Source organism: Phyllopteryx taeniolatus, chromosome 11 (assembly GCF_024500385.1).
Source record: "Phyllopteryx taeniolatus isolate TA_2022b chromosome 11, UOR_Ptae_1.2, whole genome shotgun sequence".
NCBI classification, from domain to species: Eukaryota; Metazoa; Chordata; class Actinopteri; order Syngnathiformes; family Syngnathidae; genus Phyllopteryx; species Phyllopteryx taeniolatus.
Genome location: NC_084512.1, coordinates 3,006,043 through 3,025,087, shown reverse-complemented (window position 1 = coordinate 3,025,087; position 19,045 = coordinate 3,006,043). Strand labels below are relative to the sequence as shown.

General features: G+C 39.4%; 1 protein-coding gene across 7 annotated transcripts in view; it reads right to left on the bottom strand.

Moving 5' to 3' along the window:
- The window catches only part of birc6 (baculoviral IAP repeat containing 6), a 195,138-nt gene that overhangs the window by 125,340 nt on the left and 50,753 nt on the right, over positions 1–19,045 (bottom strand). For all 7 annotated transcript variants that reach the window (XM_061789583.1, XM_061789579.1, XM_061789581.1 and 4 more), the window contains 16 exons: positions 18,429–18,590; positions 12,638–12,769; positions 12,450–12,547; positions 12,214–12,361; positions 11,699–11,832; positions 10,651–10,797; positions 10,366–10,553; positions 9,102–9,407; positions 8,869–8,968; positions 8,126–8,340; positions 7,679–7,887; positions 4,305–4,657; positions 3,965–4,184; positions 1,983–2,119; positions 1,723–1,860; positions 1,507–1,634 (listed from right to left, as the gene is read on the bottom strand). In XM_061789583.1, coding sequence (XP_061645567.1) covers positions 1,507–1,634; positions 1,723–1,860; positions 1,983–2,119; positions 3,965–4,184; positions 4,305–4,657; positions 7,679–7,887; positions 8,126–8,340; positions 8,869–8,968; positions 9,102–9,407; positions 10,366–10,553; positions 10,651–10,797; positions 11,699–11,832; positions 12,214–12,361; positions 12,450–12,547; positions 12,638–12,769; positions 18,429–18,590 — 2,815 coding nt within the window. The remainder of the gene's footprint in view (positions 1–1,506; positions 1,635–1,722; positions 1,861–1,982; positions 2,120–3,964; positions 4,185–4,304; positions 4,658–7,678; positions 7,888–8,125; positions 8,341–8,868; positions 8,969–9,101; positions 9,408–10,365; positions 10,554–10,650; positions 10,798–11,698; positions 11,833–12,213; positions 12,362–12,449; positions 12,548–12,637; positions 12,770–18,428; positions 18,591–19,045) is intronic.

Sequence of the window (19,045 nt, the reverse complement as noted above, 5' to 3'; positions counted from 1 at the left end):
AAGCAATAAAACGATTTCTAATATGTTTAAATAATGAAGCAAAGCAATTTATATAGTGCATTTCATACACAAGGTAACTAAATGTGCTTTACATGATTTAAAGCATTTATAAACAAAGAAAAAAAACTGCTTATAAACATTTAAAACAAAGAGGAAAAAATAAAAAATAAAACAATTAAAACAGCGTACAGTGCAAGAAATATTTAAGTGGAAATGCTCGAAAAAACATTGGGGAAAAAATACGAGTTTTTAAACTGGACTTAAAAGCATGCACATTTGGGGCTGAAGTCACTTCTGTTGGCAACTTATTCCATTTGTGTGCAGCATAATAGCTAAATGCTGCAGCTGTTTAATGCTCTTTTTGGGGGGGGAGTCCAGTCAGAAGACCATTACAATAGTCAAGTCTACTTGAGATAAAAACATGGATGAGCTTCTCCTGATCTGCTTGACACATGCAAGCCGTCACTCTGGATATGTTCTTCAGATGGTAGAAGGCAGTTTTAGTAATTGATTGATATGACTGTTGAAAGTCAGGTCGGAATCTATCAGAACACCAAGGTTTCAGACTTGGTCTTTGGTTTTTAAAGAGAGTGATTCCAGGTTTCTTTATTGCCAAAAACAATTATCTCAGTTTTGCTGTGGTTTAATTGAAGAAAGTTTTGGCTTATCCAGATATTTATCTGTTTTACACAATGACACAACACCTCAATTGAACTGTAGTCATCTGGAGACACTGCTAGATATAACTGTGTCATCTGCATAGCTATGCTCGTCAAAATTACATTTCTGAAGAATTTGACCCAAGGGTAGCATTTACAGGCTGAACAGGAGGGGTCCAAGAACTGACCTTTGAGGGACCCCATAGGTCATTGCCATTCGATGAGATTGAACACTTACAATGGTTACAAAATAACTCCTTTCCTACAGGTAGGACCTGAACCATTTAAGGACTGTTCCATTTAGTCCTATCCACGTTTTCAACCTGTTCAGCAGTATATTATGATCTACCGTATCAAAAGCTGAACTGAGGTCCAACAATGAATGATTCGTAATTCAAATTATATACATCACATTTAAGGATCAAGTAAAATTGGATTTTAAAACAAAATGAAAGAGAAAATGTTACGAAATGTCAAGGAGGCAGGCTGGACAGAGGTAGACTGCGCAGAACTAATCTTAAACCACATAGCTACTGGGACACAGAAACAACATTCAAGTTGAAGCTGTAAGACCCAAAAATGTAATCTATCTGAAGGACTGCTGAATGTTTCGGTCGCTGCTGTACCAATGAAGTTACAAAGTTCAAAAGGTTAAGGGGTGAGCTCTTTCCTTTCTGTGAAAGAATAAAGGGGAGTGTGTTTGGAGAGGAGCCGATTTGTTTCAAGGGGAGGATACACCTAGGGATTAAATAAAACAGTTCAAGTGGAGGCCACTATTTGAGAAAACCTGGTGTGAGACATTCACAATTTCTACTTTGTGTAAGTTGTAAACGAATTAGATGTGTACCTGCTTGTGGTGGACAAGCTGCTTGCGAATCTTTCGGGAGTAGAGTCTGTCTAGGCTATTGCTGCCTTTAACTGATCTGCTGGTGTTCTGAGACTGAAGGCTGTTATTGATAAAGCTCCACTGAATACCTAAAATAAAATAAAAAAGAAAAGAAATCTTTCAAGTGGCTAAGAAACCATTTGTGGAATCAATCGTGGAATAAAAATGCTCATGTACCTGTAAATGTTCTTTCCCTTTCTTTCCCTCCGAGGGGCTTCTTCCCACCTGAAGCTTCATCTTCTATACTCGTGACATAGTCCAACAGTCTGGAAACAAGCATCACCACCCAGCTGATCATCGGGATATCCAAAACACCTGGAAAACACAGACACAGGCTGATTGAAACGCATTATTTCTCAAATTATTTTTTTTACATCACAACATTTTATAAATCAAGTTACGATCCTTGCTAAACCCTTGACAACCTGTACCAGTACCTTCAGTCCTGTGCTGTGTAGCAGCTTGTGGCTGTTGCAATGGGGACAGCAAGCTGTCCAGGAGGTTCAGCAGACCCTCCAACACACCACTGTTGCTCAGGGATCTTTGGCCAAGGCAGGACAGGAGCATAAACACTCTTGAGATAGAGAGATCCGAAAAAATACAATTAAAACAATTTTTTTTTTGCAAAGTGACAGTGTACAGAGTCCCTAAACAGACTATAAATAAAAATTTTCTATTATCAAGTTCCATCATTTTACAAAGTTATAGGCAAGGTATACAAGTCCCCTCCAAAAGTATTGGAACGGCAAGGACTATTCCTTTGTTTTTGTTGTATACTCAAGGCATTCGGGTTTCAGATTAAAAGATGAATATGAGACAAAAGTTCAGAATTCCATCTTTTATTTCACAGTATTTACATCTAGATGTGTTCAAACAACTCAGTACAGAGCACCTTTTTCAAGTGAGGAAAATTATTGGAATGTGACTGATGGGTGTTTCTAGTTGCTCAGGTGTTGCCTTTTAGATTGATCGCTTAACATTAGTGGTTGTTTTTGGCTTTGGGTTTCACCTGTGAAAACTGCATTTGCTGTTAAGCTAACGGAGACTAGAGAGCTGTCTATGGGAGAAAAGCAAACCATTTTGAAGCTGCGAGAAGAGGGAAAATCGGTCAGAGCTATTGCACAAACATTGAGCATACAACAATTTGGAAAGTCCTGAAAAAGAACAACTACTGGTGTACTGAACAACAGACATCGAACAGGTCGGCCAAGGGTATCAACAGCAGTTGATGACAAAAACATTGTGAGAGCTGTGAAGAAATGCCCAAATACAACAGTCGGTGACATCACTGCCAACCTCCACAGGGCAGGGGTGAAGGTCTAACAATCCACTATTCAAAGATGACTTAAAGAGAAGAAATATACATGCCATACCACAAGATGCAAACCACTCATCGAAAAGAATTGGTAGCCCAGATTGGACTTTGCAAAGTAGTACAGAGATGAGCCACAAAAATTTTGGAACAAAGTTTAATGGACTGATGAAACCAAGATTAACCACTACCAAAGTGATGAAAAGGCCAATGTATGGAGAAAGTAAGGATCTGCTTTAGATCCAACAAACACAAGCTCATCTGTGAAGCATGGTAGAGGTAATGTCATGGCTTGGGCTAGCATGGCTGCTTCTGGAAAGGGCTCACTAGTCTTTATTGATGATGTAATTTATGATGGTAGCAGCAGAATGAATTCTTAAGTATACAAAACCATTTTGTCAGGCAATTAACAGAAAAATGCATCTGAACTAATCGGGAGAGGCTCCATCATGAAGCAAGACAATGACCCAAAACACACTGCCAACACAACAAATGACTTCATCAGGGGGAAAACGTGGACGGTCTTAGATTGGCCAAGTCAATCACCGGACCTTAACCCAACAGAGTATGGATTTTACCTCCTTAAGTCGAGGCAGAAGGGAGAAACCCCCAGAAACAAAAAAAAAACTGAAAGAGGCTGCAGTAAAGGCCTGGAAAAGCATTTGAAATGAAGAATACTGGTGAAGTGAATGGGTCACAGGCTTGATGCTGTTATTACAAGTAAGAGTTATGCCGCCAAATATTAAATGTTATTCACTAAGTTAACTTAATAATGTTAGTTATTCACTAAGATAATTTAATAATGTCTGTTCCAATACTTTTTCTCACTTGAAAAGTGGGTGGCTTCAAACAAAAGGTGCTCTGTCCTGAGTTGTTTTACACAACTAGATGTAAATACCATGAAATAAAAGCTGGAATTCTGAACTTTTGGCTCATATTCAACCCCAAAAACAAAGGAATTAACCTTGCCGTTCCAACACTTTTGGATGGGATGTACGATACTCGTTAATATACACTCACTTTCTTTGATTATTATGTGTGTGTTAAAAGAACATTACACTTTTCTATAACGTGGTAAATGTAAAATGTTGCAATTAACTGTCCCACCTGTCCTGCGGGAAGATGAGCAGTTGCTCAGAGTTGTACAGCTCCTGCAATACATTTGAAAGGAACTGTCCCCACCAGCGTTCACCTCCACACAGCTGTACCAAAAGCAGGCCAGCATGAAGACGAATTTTCGGTGTCCCGCTGAGGCAAAGGTGTTTGAAGAGCTCCTCACAAGCCTGTGCGTGGAAGGTATTCTGGAGCACTGATGGCACTGAGTGGCCTGATAATATACAGACATGTATGGAAGCAAGATAAAGGATATATGTATGTTAATCTTCATAAGGGAAATTGTAAACCTGGCATCCAAAACAGACCCATAAGTGTCTGGTCCCTTCCTCACCATTGTTAGAGTGCAGGAGGCTAAGCAATGTGTCTAGAAGGTAGCGGATGATAGTTCTTAGCTGCTCTGTGGAGGAGTTGTGGACCAGGTCTTGAGCCTCATGAGAACTGGCCGTGGGGAGAGACTTACGACTTGCACCAAGTGAAACACGCAATCTCTGGACAGCATGGTGAGCCAGGTTGAGTTGTAACTGAAGCTGGATGCAATCTTGGTATGCTGAAAAAACACGTTGGTCCTCCTCTACCACCTTGTCTGGTTTGCGTAAGAAGTATTGGGCATTGTTGGCGCTGTTGAGGGGTGGCAGATCGATATTCTGGAGGAGGGTCTCCAACCGATGGCAAGCGAGATTATACCTGGTCAGCAGGAGGAAAAAGATCTTAAGACAAATTGAAATAAGATAAAAAATAAAAGTAAAAAGTGAACATTTTTTGCACTTTTAGTGTTGCATATTAAACTTTACTGAGCTCTATTATACATAGTGGTACATCCGTTCACATATTTATTTGGTTCCGTGACTATATTCACAAACCGAAATGTTTGTGAACCGAGGTGACATTTCCCTTTAAGATGAATAGAAGTACAATAAATCAGTTCCAGCTACAGAACAAATTTATGTTTACTTGTTCTTATCGGGCGGCACGGTGGACGACTGGTTAGAGCGTCTGCCTCACAGTTCTGAGGACCGGGGTTGAATGCCCAGCCCTGCCTGTGTGCAGTTTGCATGTTCTCCCCGTGCCTGCGTGGGTTTTCTCCGGGCACTCCGGTTTCTTCCCACAGCCCAAAAACATGCATGGTAGGTGAATTGAAGTCTCTAAATTGCCCCTAGGTGAGAATGTGAGTCCGAATGGTTGTTTGTTTATGTGCGATTGGCTGGCAACCAGTTCAGGGTGTACCCCGCCTCCTTCCCGAAGATAGCTGGGACAGGCTCCAGCACGCCCGCAACCCTTGTGAGGATAAGCGGCTTGGAAAAATCGATGGATGGATGGATGTTCTTATCGGTGTGTAGTTAAAAATGTATTTACATGATCAGGATTTTTGGGGACGATCACCGATCAGCGAGTTTAAAAAAACGATAACCGATCACCGATCCGATCACAAGATAGAGGAATGTGTCTATTTAAATGACCTGTTCATTTACTGTATATACTTGTGTACTTAATTGCTAAAAAAAATTTACCATAAATGTATCTTTGTTCCTCTATTTATGCCAGTGAGGCATAGTGACAGACAGAACAAATGAATGGTCTTCTATTAGATGGCAGGAAGTAAATACAGTAATTAATGTATCCACTTTTTGTGACGTTGATTTTTCAATTGTAAAATATATTCCTTGGCTCCATAAAGGTTGGAAATCACTGCTCTCGTGTATTCTAATCAGTCAGGTCAAACCAACATTACATGACAGAAATAACGGGTGCTACCTTACTGTAATTAAACTACTTTATTTTTAATTTAATTACTTCACCCACACCGAAACTTTAGAGCATGATTCGACAGAACTGCGGCATGTTTACGTCTAACCGTTCGTGCTACCGCTAGCTTGCTAGGCTCCATAACATTTTATTGCCTGCTTGTAAGCCGTATCGTATTAAAAGGTACGTGAACATACCTCAAGCAAGCCTTAAACGAACGTCCTCTCCTGTCCTGAGCACCGGTGACCACACACACGTTTTTCCCCATTTTGTCCTTGTAATACAAAGTCGGCACGATCCACTCTTGTTGTCGTCGCCACGGTAACAAGTGTATCCGGTCGCATTTGAGTTGACAAGATAAAGCCCAAAAACATCCCGTAAAAAACGGGATGCGGTGGTATCGGAATACAAGATTTTATTGCAGTAGTCAGACATAGTGCAATCGCGAAATTGCAAATTTCAAATTTGTGTTGCCTGTCTCAGATGTGTAGTCTGTCCCACACCGCCGACGTTTTTTTAAAATGTTTTTTTTTTTTTTTTAAATAACTTCATTGGCCGTCAGATATTTACAGTACTACGTCAAAAGACATGTGACAAGGCTAAGAATAAACTAGCTTTTGGATTTAAATATACTGTGCAAACGGCGACGCGGAGTTAATGTCTTTTGCGGAGCCAATGTCGTCATTGATCGGATCGGCGAATTATGACATTAAAGCCGATCAGCATAAAATGCTAAATATCGGCCGATACCGATCAGCCCGATAAAATCGGTGTAAAGTCTAAAAAATACAGTCGAATATAGAAATAAGTGAGAAAACATTTTATGATGAAGAAATAACTGGGTGTTCACAAGCAAATTACTGTGCAATGTCTTAGCATTTCTGCATACAGTTTCTGCTTTGGGAACTGTGTTGCATTGTGGAATGTGGTGACCTTTTTGGCTAGCAGTATCCACGGTGATTATTGATCGAATCGATCGAATAATAATAACTACTACTAACATGCGTTTTATTGTCATGTATGGGGGATGGACTTCAATCAAATTGCATATGTTGCTACTGAGTATATGGTATAAATTTGGTGTACAGAATTAGAGACAGCAAAATGTTGAATGTTAAAAGTTTAGCAATCACGACTAGCATTTGCGATTAACATTTTAGGTCAAAAAACGCTAACTACCATTCAGCTCACTCATAAATCATGCTTTTTGTACATTACACATCTAACAGTGTCCTTAAAAAGGAAAAAAAAAAGTTAAACGGTATGAGAAAGTTAAACTTTTTTGGGGGGGCTTCCTAATAACACTATTGCTCGCAGTTTTCGCTTTCTTTGGATACATACAGAGGAATAGTTTAGCAAAAAAAATAATAAGATCCCTCCAACGTGTGAGGCACGCAGCCAATGATGTTTACCAATGATGTTTACGCGGCGCGAGAAAAAGCGTCAATGAGACAAACACGTCAATGGCATCACTATTCGTGAACTGAAAATAGTGCCTGAACTGGGGTAATAATTTTCCAAAAAATTGGTTTGTAAACTGAACTGTTTCTGAACTGGGGCGGTCGTGAACCAAAGTTCCACTGTTTTTCGGAAAAACCTTTCTATTATTATAACAAATAATTTAGAAACCAATGATTTTGAATCTCCATGGGCATACATGTCACTTGCAATATTGGCAATGTCACAAAATCATGCAAAGCATTTCTATAGTGGACAATCCCAACTCTAAATGTAATGTCAACAGTTATAACAATATACATGGAGTCAAACAAACAGTATCTGAATACAGGTTAACCCGAAACAAATAAAATGGAAAAGTCACTTTTCACAAGTACTGTCTATAAGGGGGGAGAGAAAAAAAAAAAAAGTCCTTTTTTTTTTTTTAAAAGTCAAGTAAATTAATTATACAAATGTAATACAAATTTTGAAACATATATGTTAGACATGTATTTCATGTCTCACCTGCACTGGATATCTTCCTGTAATGCTGTCATCATGGTCAAGTGTTGATCCACATCGGGTTGACTGGCAGGTTCACTTTCTCCCCGCAGAGGATCATGCATCAGTTTAAGCTCACTCTCCCAGGGTAGAATATAAGTATGACCATAGTAAAAGCCCAGGGGAATCTTTGCCCGGGCATTGGTACTGCCATAGCGCCCAATCACAGTGATCTGCAAGATGTAGAAGGAAAAAAACTAGAAACTGTACTGTACATCCCCATGACAGTCTTGGAAAACATTAAAAACAGGGAACATCAAAGCAAACAGTTATCGATGGCTGCGACAAACTACTCTAAACAGGAAAATGTCCCACCCCAATTACATTAAAAATAAGCTCTACAAATTCTTCCAGCAAGTACATTTGCAGTCACCTAAAAATAACATGTGCAGGCTAAAAATAGAAACAGACCTTCATAAACCTGCATACGGGTGGAGGCAGCAAGTCGTGTAGAATGAGGGAGTGGGTACTGATGTCAGTGGCCACCACTAGCCTGCGACCATCCACCTCCTCACCTAGCGTCCAAATGTCTATGGACAGAGAGGCCAGGTCGCTACAAGTCGGGATGAGAGCATCAGTCAGCAGGACAGGTCGGCCAAAGTCCAGTGTCACAAAGCGACGAGCTCCTGAAAGGAAGAAAGATTGAGAGAAAAATAGTTTTGACTGGGGATACCTTCGTTGGCTTTACACAGTTTAAAGAAGCTGTCACAATGCATTGACAAACCGTGGCTGCAAAATGATCAAGTATTTAACAGCACTGACAACCTATTTTTCCACTGTTGACAGAGACATAAGTGTAGGTTATGCATACATTTCATTCAATTTCAATAACTAAAGTCAAACCTTGTTACAGTGTCATATCAAGAACATGTTCTTTTATCCATTTAGACACGAAAAACCCCAATTGAAATGTTTTTGTATAGCCATTATAGCCAGACTGATGACAGTACAGTGGAAATGTGGACTGTTGCAACACTGAAATACAACTGACAGATGGCATCAAGGAAGAGCAACATTGCTCAGTGTAGTCTGTAATTACGAGGTCATCAAGACGGAATGTGAGTTGATCGAATAACACAAAAATATAAAAATAAAAACAGAAAACACACTGAATTGACAAAAAATACGGACAAAGTCGCACAGACATGGCATACCAGAGTGCATCCGCTCTATGATGATAGACTGGTGTGGAGGAGGCTGCAGAAAGTGAGATGCCTGAGAAATAGCCAAAGCCAAACCACTGCCCATAGGACTCTGAGGGGGGCAGAAAAAAAAATCCCAAGTCAAATAAATGTTTGCGCCATATTGAATATGAATATACATTTGAGTTTCCATTAAAATATAAGCAAACTATTGCTTTAAGATAAATAGTTGCAGCATCACTAACAGGCTTGGCTTTCTGGGAGTTTTTGTGTGCTGCCAGGTTAACTGGCCCAGGGTCTATCATGGAGCCAGGGAAGAGGTGAGCCAGCTCGGCACTGAAGGCTGCGGACACAGCCTCGTTCGGCGGTGTGAGAGGAGGTGTCATGAAGAGGGGTGTGGTTTTAGGTGTCGGCGGGATGACATCAGAGGGATGAATGAAGAAACCCGGAGCACAGGAGGAGTTGGAAGGCACCGAGTTGTGGATGGGTCCCACAGCAGAGGCGGCAGCTGCAGATGTGGTCTGATGCAGTTTGGCTTCAAGTTTGGCCTTCTGCAAGCAGCAGATACAGAGAGATTTACTAAACTTGACAAAGATTATAGAATATTATCAACATCTACTCAAGTCTAAACCAGGAGTCATAAGAATAAATGGGTCATATTGACGATATCATTCCCAAATTAAGTTGGAAAAGTATGTATTTTCAAGACCGCCAAAAAAGCATAAGAGCAAATGTAACCGCAATTTGTCTTTAATGAGATTGCTTTGCGAATGGCATATACTTTTGAATATGAAATAAAATAAACTTCGTTTTTAATTGTAGTGTGTATGTGACATCACAATCAGGTTAAAATCTAAACCGCTTGCTTAGACACGCATGAGGAAAAAAAGGCAGCTCAAAAAAAATTTACTGATTATGTAATTTTACCCTTGATGGATAAGACAGGCATACTGAAAGATTTGCATAGAAGCAATTTAAAAAGTCAGTTTTCCATAATATGCACCATCATATTACAATCTGCAGCTGTAAAATGCATCTTAGCAAGCAATACAATTTTAAAAACTAAATACTGTAAAGCATGTCACCTTATTTGAGTAAAAATTACAGTTTGTGATTTTCGTGAAGTAAATCAACACAGTTAAAAAAAAAACTACAAAGTCAATGTGAGATTTGTACTTTTGGTGTCTCGATAAGTCAAAATTACTTGTCTCGTAGAGAGAGTTGCGTCATTTTAGGAAACTGCATGTTTCACGGCTGTATTCAAATGGAACTCTCATAAATTAAAATGTTGCACCCTCAGCCAATTCAAAATTATAATTGCACACTATACGACTTTTGAATGTAACTTATTTTTAAGAATGTTTTGTTATGTTTGGTCACTGTTTGTTGTTATATTTTCCACATCAGTGAAAATGAGGGTACGCCCTTCAATGACTCATCAAGATTAATTAAAATGCAGGTAGAATAAACTATTTAATGAATGACTGACTCCGTATAGTGTTTTTTCACCTGCTGCTGCAGTTTCAGCAGCTGCTGTTGCTTCTCCTGTAGGACCTGTAACTGTTGTTCAGCTGACACCATGGCATGGGACAGAGATTGCAGGGCCACTTGTGCTGCAGAACTAAGAGCTGTAGAAGCTTCGCCAACCGTTCCTGTCGACAGGCCGCCAACCGAAGGGGTAACGCCAAACGTACTCACTGAGGATAAAAAATAGAAATAGACACAGAACAGTTAACTGTATATGGTGTTTTGTCCTGTACGTGTGACATAGAAAACAAAGACGTCTCTATTTACCAGTGAACATGCTGGCATCATCACGCTCCACTCGTGTGCCATCACTAGTGGATATGCAAGAAAAATGCAAAGGCTCCACCTCTAGGAGCCCCGTTAATGCTGTGAAACTTCCCTCCGCAGCAGCACAGCAACTTACTTTGCCATTCCCTGCAGGAAAAACACCACCATAAGGAAAAAATAATTAAGAGAGAATCCTCTAGTTTAGTTTTGAACTAAATGGAGATCTTTCCACTGTGGGGTGTGCTTGGAAAGATTTACGTCATCCATACACAATGGGATTTAAGTGTCCACAGGATAACAGTTCTCAGCTCTCAAGGAGATTTTGGCAGGGGAGAGATGTCTTGATGCAATAGTCTACATGGCCCCAGGTGGCAACATGAAACAATGTATTTTTTAACCGCCTGAGCACGTTAAGTGAGTTGAAGAGTTAAAGCTTAAGAGTAGACCTGTCACTATTGAATCATCTTAGAATTGATTATCCTATAGATATTTCATTGAGTAATCGCCCCGCACCCCCCAAAAAAATGTTTTTACATTTTTTTCCCCCTCTTACTACCAACCAAGATGCTTTTTATTCTCATTTATGATAAACTGCATATGTTGGTACTGAGTGTAAGGTATAAACTCTGTCCAGAATTTAAGACAACAAAATCAGCCATTGCGGTTAGTATTTGCGATTAGCATTAGCGTGCATTTGCGATTAGCATTAGCGTGCTAAACTACCATTCAGCTCACGCATACATCATGTTATATGTACTCCTCTGTACTCCTCCTTTTTGGCAATGTTTTTCACGGGGCCAAAAGTGCGTCCGTCTGCAACAAATGTCCGCGCGGTAAACATGCAAATTGGTTCAGGGTAGCGCAAATATGCTGTATTTATTTTTATTGCCTTGAGGCAATAATTTTTGCATCGACCAATTTTTGTGGTCGATTTAGCTGAGCTAGGAGCTCTACTTAAGAGCATAATACATAAATAAATACATAAATAAGGTTATTTAACAATTGGTATAAAATATCCGGTATAAATGAGAAAGTGGATTTCTCTTACCTGAGAGAATGTCAGAGAGGTCAATCTCATCTGACTGGACCCCAATGCTGCTATTGAAGGCATTCTTACAAGAGGAACCACTGACCTCCAGGTCAAAGAGCACCGGATCAAAAGGGGAGCTGTATAGTCCATACCTGTTTACACCAAAAAAATTAATAAATAAACAAAAAAACATGAGATAGTAAATGACAGAGCTATCTTAGAAAAAGTATCTGGTCTGACAAAGTGAGTTTTCTTTTACTAATCTGGAGTAATCTGCCAATTTGCCAAAGTAAAATAAGATACCACTGCTACTGATAACTCACTCGTCTTGAAAAAGAAAAGGGGGGGATCTATGGTGTTAAAAAAAGTCTGTATTTATATGATGCATGACCTAAATTCTTCATAAAAACTTTACACAGCAGTAATAAAAATGAGAAACTGAACTGGCAAAGATTTAAGTTTTGAGTTTTGGTTGTAATAGTTGTTATAGCAAGACCATATTTCTAAATAATTTGTGATTAGCTGGGAAATACCTGGTCTGCAGCAGTGCCTCCATTGGGGTGAGTCGGTCTTGGAGTTGTCTTGAGATGGCCGTGAGTAGGGAAGCGCAAGCAGTGCTGCAACCTGCCAGGTCCTCTTCCTTTACATAGTTCAGCAACACAAAGTACCAGAACACTGAGCCTGGAAGAATGCAATCAAAGAAGACGTACAATTAGACAGGGGATGATGGTTGAGAATTTTTGTTTTGTGCTGCTCTTTAGCTACATACCGCCTGTTGCTGCAGCAGGCAAGTACGGCATATTGTCCAGCAGAGCCTTCAGAAGACTTGTGACAAAACCTTGTTGACTGGGATCACCTTTCCCATTGCTTTAGCAAGAAGAGCAAAACATTATGCTGACATTAACCCACAAGAAAAGGAAACCAACCTCATCAATGAAGAAATCAACAATGTCTCACCTGATGCAAAGGGCAAGAAAGCGTGCGCACTTGTGAGCTATGCTCCGGCCAGCCTCAAAGAAACATACTGATATAATATCCATTAGCCTCACTCTGGTTTTGGCCAGCAGCCCCTCCTTTCCTTCTCGTAAGCTTAAAAGAAGTCATGAGGTCAACATCAAGTAGCATGGCAATGATGTAAAATATACAGTACAGTTGATATTAAGTCTACACGGCGCTGTTCAACTTATTGTGATGTAAAAAAAACTAAAATAGACCAGTGTTGGCACTGGGTCATGAAACCTCTGAGCTAATGTGGCTAAACAGTATAAAATTCTTCTCGCCACACTTGTGTCTTGTTAGTCACAACATCACGTGTTTATGTGGCTAAACCTTTAGCCACACTTAGCCAGTCCTTGTCACTGGGAACTGAGCCGATAAGCTTTAACGATGTGGGCCCAATTAAAACTACCTAGTCATCAATCAGGAGTAGGGCTGAACGATTTGGGAAAATACAATTGCCAGGTTTTTTTTGTTTCTTTTAAACACATATGCCAATTCCGATTTAGCATGCGATTTTTCAGGAAGAAGCTTGTTATCTTCAGCATTATTCACTAAACAAGAAATAAGTTATTCTATATAGTATGACCAACACAACGATGGATGTAGGCAACAAATAACTTGATTTGAAGAACACAACTTTATTTTACTATTGAATTGTAAAAAGAAAAACCTTCCATCACAGTAGAATATTGACATTGATTTAACTTCGTGCCTTGCAAAAATGTAATTCTGTATAATGATGCTTGTCAGGAGCAGTAGCACTGATGAATATAAGGATCAAGTGGACGGTGACACGAGTGACGCTTTTCTTCACCAAAATGTGCATATAAAAGCGCTTCAAATGGTGAACTATATTAAATGTTAATTAATGTTCTTATCAATTCAAGTGTTCAGATGGTTCACAGAGCGAGAGAAAATATTCTCAAATTCAAACTTTTTAGTTGATGATAAACAATATTCTATTAATATTAGTAGGCTAATATTAGTATGCTGTCAGATAATGGTAACTAGACTTTACACCAATCTGATCAGTTTGATCGGTAACGGCCGAAAATTAGCATTTTATGATGATCGGCTTTAATGTTATAATTAGCTGATCCGATCAATTAGGTCACTGATCGGCTGATTTACTCCACGTCGCTATTGTGTACAGTATATTTGAATCCAAAAGCTAGTTTATATTTAGCCTTGTCGTGTGTCTTTTGATGTAGTACTGTAAATATCTGACCCCCAATAAAGTTATTTAAAAAAAAAAAAAACATGTCGGCAGTGTGGGACAGACAACACGACTGAGACAGACAACACGTAATGCCTGGATCAGACTTAAAGAGAAATTTGGTCTTTCACGATGGCACTACGTCAGACTACTGCAATAAAATCTTGTATTCCGGTACCACCCCATCTCGTCTTTTACGATCACTGGGCTTTATCTTGTGAACTCAAACGCGACTCGCTATCATGGCGACGACAACAACAATGGATCGCGGTGTGTTTATTATAAGAACAAAATGGAGAAAAACGTGTGCTGGTGGTCACCGGTGCTCGGGAGAGGACTTTAATTCAAGGATTGCTTGAGGTATGTTCACGTATTTTTAATACCATACGGCTCGCAAGCAGGCAACAAAACGTTATGTAGCCTAGCAAGCTAGTGCCAGCACTAACGGTTGTACGTAAACATGCGGCGTTATGTCGAATCATGCTCTAAAGTTTGTGTGTGTGAAGTAATTTAATTATAATACAGTAATTTAATTAAAGTACGGTAGCACCCATTATTTCTGTCATGTAATGTTGGTTTGACCTGACTGATTATAATACATAAACTGAATACAGAATACAACCCCAATTCCAATGAAGTTGGGATGTTGTGTTATCAAATAAAAACACAATACAATGATTTGCAAATCATGTTCAACCTATATTTAATTGAATACACCACAAAGACAAGATATTTAATGTTCAAACTGATCAACTTTGTTGTTTTTAGCAAATAATCATTAACTTAGAATTTTATGGCTGCAACATGTTCCAAAAAAGCTGGGACAGGGTCATGTTTACCACTGTGTTATATCACCTTTTCTTTTAACATGCAGGCAGGTCAGTCTAGTACCCGCACTCTTTTACTACGAAGCCACGCTGTTGTAACACGTGCAGAATGTGGTTTGGCATTGTCTTGCTGAAATAAGTCGAGGCGGCCATGAAAAAGACATTGCCTGGATGGCAGCATATGTTTCTCCAAAACCTGTATATACCTTTCAGCATTAATGGTGCCTTCACAGATGTGTAAGTTACCCATGCCATTGGCACTAACACAGCCCCATATCATCACAGATGCTGTCTTTTGAACTTTGCGGCCATAACAGGTTCTTTTCCTCTTTGGCCCGGAGGAAACGTCAGCCACAATTTCCAAAAACAATTTGAAATGTGGACTCGTCTGACCACAGAACACTTTTCCACTTTGCATCAGTACATCTTAGATGAGCTCGCCCCAGAGAAGCCGGCGGCGTTTCTGGGTGTTGTTGATAAATTACTTTTGCTTTGCATAGTAGAGTTTCCAGTTGCACTTACGGATGTAGCGCCAAACTGTGTTTGCTGACATTGGTTTTCTGAAGTGTTCCTGAGCCCACGTGGTGATATCCTTTACACATTGATGTCGGTGTTTGATGCAGTTTTCAGCCTTGCCACTTGCATGCAGAGATTTCTCCAGATTCTCTGAACCTTTTGATGATATTATGCACCATAGATGATGAAATCCCTAAATTCCATGCAATTGTACGTTGAGGAACATTGTCCTTAAACTGTTCGTCTATTTTCTCACACACTACTTCACAAAGAGGTGAACCTCGCCCCATCTTTGCTTGTGAATGACTGAGCAATTCAGGGAAGCTCCTTTTATACCCAATCATGGCACCCTCCTGTTCACCTGTGGGATGTTCCAAACAGGTGTTTGATGAGCATTCCTCAACTTTCTCAGTCTTTTTTTACCACCTGTCCCAGCTTTTTTGGAACGTGTTGCCCCCATAAAATTATAAGTTAATGATTATTTGCTAAAAACAATAAAGTTTATCATTTTGAACATTAAATATCTTGTCTTTGTAGTGTTAAATATAAATAGAATTCAATTAAATATAGGTTGTACATGATTTGCAAATCATTGTATTCTGTTTTTATTTATGTTTAACACAACGTCCGAACTTCATTGGAATTGGGGTTGTACTTTTGGATACTCAGTATACAATACACAAGTATATACTGTAAATGAACAAGTCATTTAAACAGACATTGCTCCATCTTGTGATCGGATCGGTGATCGTTTTTTTTAACTCGCTGATCGGCCCCAAAAATCCTTATATCGTGTAAAACACTGGTGTCAAACTAGTGGCCCGGAGGCCAGATCCAGCCCACCACATCATTTTATCTGGCACGCGAAATCAAATCAAAATTGCTCATTGTGTTCTGGTGTAATAATATTGAGATTTTTGCAAGCATTTTTTTTTTTTACCAATCACCCTTTGAAAAGAAATGTAATAGTTGATAAACAGGTTTTTATAGGCTTCTGATTTCAAAACTGGTTATTCATCAATGCGTTGTGTATAGTGTATGTAGTTATATGATGTAATCTTTCATTTATATGGGTTCATAGTCGTAACGGCCCTCCAAGGAAAGTCATAACTACAATGTGGCCCGTGACAACAATGAGTTTGACACCCCTGGTGTAAAGCCTAATTGTAACAGATTTAAAAAGCAGGACAAAGGGGACCAAATTACATAAGGGCAGTGGGGTTGTTGGGAGGCTGTGACTATGTTTGCCTTGGTCCCCCAAATGACTACCTAGTTATGCCTTGGTTCCTGCCAGCGCCACCCCCACTACTCGGCATAACAACCAAAGTGGGATTAGCGGTTCGTGCATTGATGAAGAAGGCAGCTAGCTAGCTGCATGAACTAATGAGAATTGCAGGACACATTGATCATTGACACTTCAAACGTATGTCGCGGTAATAAATATGCATGCTTCAATTAGAGGCCAAGCGGCATTGGGTCTTGTCTTCCCCGATGCGCCGCTCCCCACAGCTGGGAAAGCCCGTGAGCCTGACTGCTTACCCTGCACCAGCTGGATTGCGGATTGAAGCATTTTAGGATACGGGGGAAAAAACACTAACACTGTTCACACACGGCAGAATGAACACAGTCACTTTAACTTTTATCTGGAAAGGCTTTTGAGTTTTGACGCAGGCGATTTTTATTCGCCAGCGTGGCAAACGTGGGCAATATTCGCTTCGCCACATCCTGTTTCAACTAGCCATTGGCGAGGTGGCGAACGGGCAGCGAGAACCCTAATAGATCAATATAAATCATTAAAATTTTCCATCATCTATAACCTGTATAACTCAATTACAAAATTCGAGAGCAGAATTAAACCATAACAGATAATGTGGCTACAAAAGTGGGGATACCCTCTTATAATTAGGGTTGTGGTTGTGTTCAGAATTAACACAATTCACATTCAAACTCGTGCAAATTGGGAGTCAACACACACCTGCCACCAGGTGGCTCTGATCTACCCCCAAATAAAATTCAGCTGTTCTAGTAGGCTTTTCCTGACTTTTTTTTTTTTTTTTTCTAGCAGAAGCACGGGTTAATACAGCCACATGGCCAGTTATAAGAGCATGTGTACACTATGTTCGCTCTTTTTTTCTTTTTTTTTTTTTTTTTTATAAACTTCAACTCAACATTTTTTTGCTGGGAAAAAGGTTGTAAATTATTTTCTCTTTTTTATATCACAAAAACATGGCATTTGAACAGGGGTGTGAAGACTTTCAAATCCACTGCACAGTGGTAACCTTGACTAAGTTTTAATTAATTCCATGAACACGCTTGTAACAACACCACTTTGCAGGGGGTTTTCAATAACAATCAATTGCACTTTTCACTTTTTCTTGGGAGCCATACTGAGAGACAATTTAAAGAAGAAAAAATTAAAGATGCCTGAAAGAAGTGATGCACGGATCTAATGATGTAGACCAGGGGTGTCAAACTCATTGTGGTTCAGAGGCCACGTACAGCCTAATTTGATGTCAAAGGGGCCGGACCAAGAAAAATCATACCATACTTAATATAATAATAAGTAACAATAAGTTTTGCCCTTTGTTTTAATACAAAATTAAACAAGTACATTAGGAAAATCTTTAGATTTAATGACATTTTGTCTTATTTCACAAAACAGCCTCAGATTTCTTGAGAAAATTTAAGTTTGTCATCTACTACATCTGTGCATCATAACTGATCAAAGTGATTGTATTTTAAGACACAAAACACTTGAATAACAGGTATTTGGGACCTGAAAAATACAGTATTGCACTTTGAAAATTAAATGAATTTATTAAGACCTAGGAATTATTACCACTCCATTTTCTCTAAATTATCCTTAGTCCTCACCACCACAATGTCTTGTGTAATATTTCACTTTCAAATTCATCCTGCTGGTTTTGGCCCATGGGCCGTATGTTTCACACCCCTGATGTAGACAAGTGATGTGAGAGAGCATAAGTGAGCGTTCTGCATGGATCTCAGAAAGCATAGTTTGTGAACCCACGGAATATTGGAAAAAAATTGTAAATCAATGTTTGTGAACAAGGGAAACAAAATCAGGGGAGCAATTGCTCGTATCTCGGAAAACTCAAGTTGCAGTTTCCAAGTCAAGGTACAACTGTATATACATGTGCACATAAATATTGTCAAGGCTTAATTATACCTGCATGGTCCGATGGAAAAAACACCAGCCAGCCAGCACAAGATGTCCAAGGTGAGGCTTTGAGCATGCTCTGTGGAGAGCCCACCCTCTGTCCGCTGGCACAGCGCATCCAGCAGCTTCTCGTAGAAGTCTGGAAACTGCAGCATTGCACAACGCTGGACCCTACAACAGAAAAGGAAGCCCCATTTCAAATAAACTAGTTATTTAAAACAAAGCACTCCCACGCTATAGCTGTTTTTACCCATAGTTTTGCAGACAATGTCTGTGAGTTTGAAAAAGACCAAAGAGTGCGGGGGTGCAATAGTTAATTAAATCAATGTGGAATATATATATAACGTAATTTCTCGTGTATAATGCGCACCCATGTATAATACGCACCCACAAAGTTGACCTCAAAATTCTCGAAAACCCTTCTACCTTTGTATAATGCATTTTTACAATGCATTGTTTTGCTTCTCAAAGTATTATCTGTATTTTGTTAGTTTTTTTTCAAAGAATTATTCTGTAGTTAAGCACTTTATTTGAACAAGTAATCCTTTTTTTATTTGCTCTTATTTTGAAATTCACAGCCCTACTTTTATTTAGTAAATTAGAAAATACACAGTTGTGCTCATAGG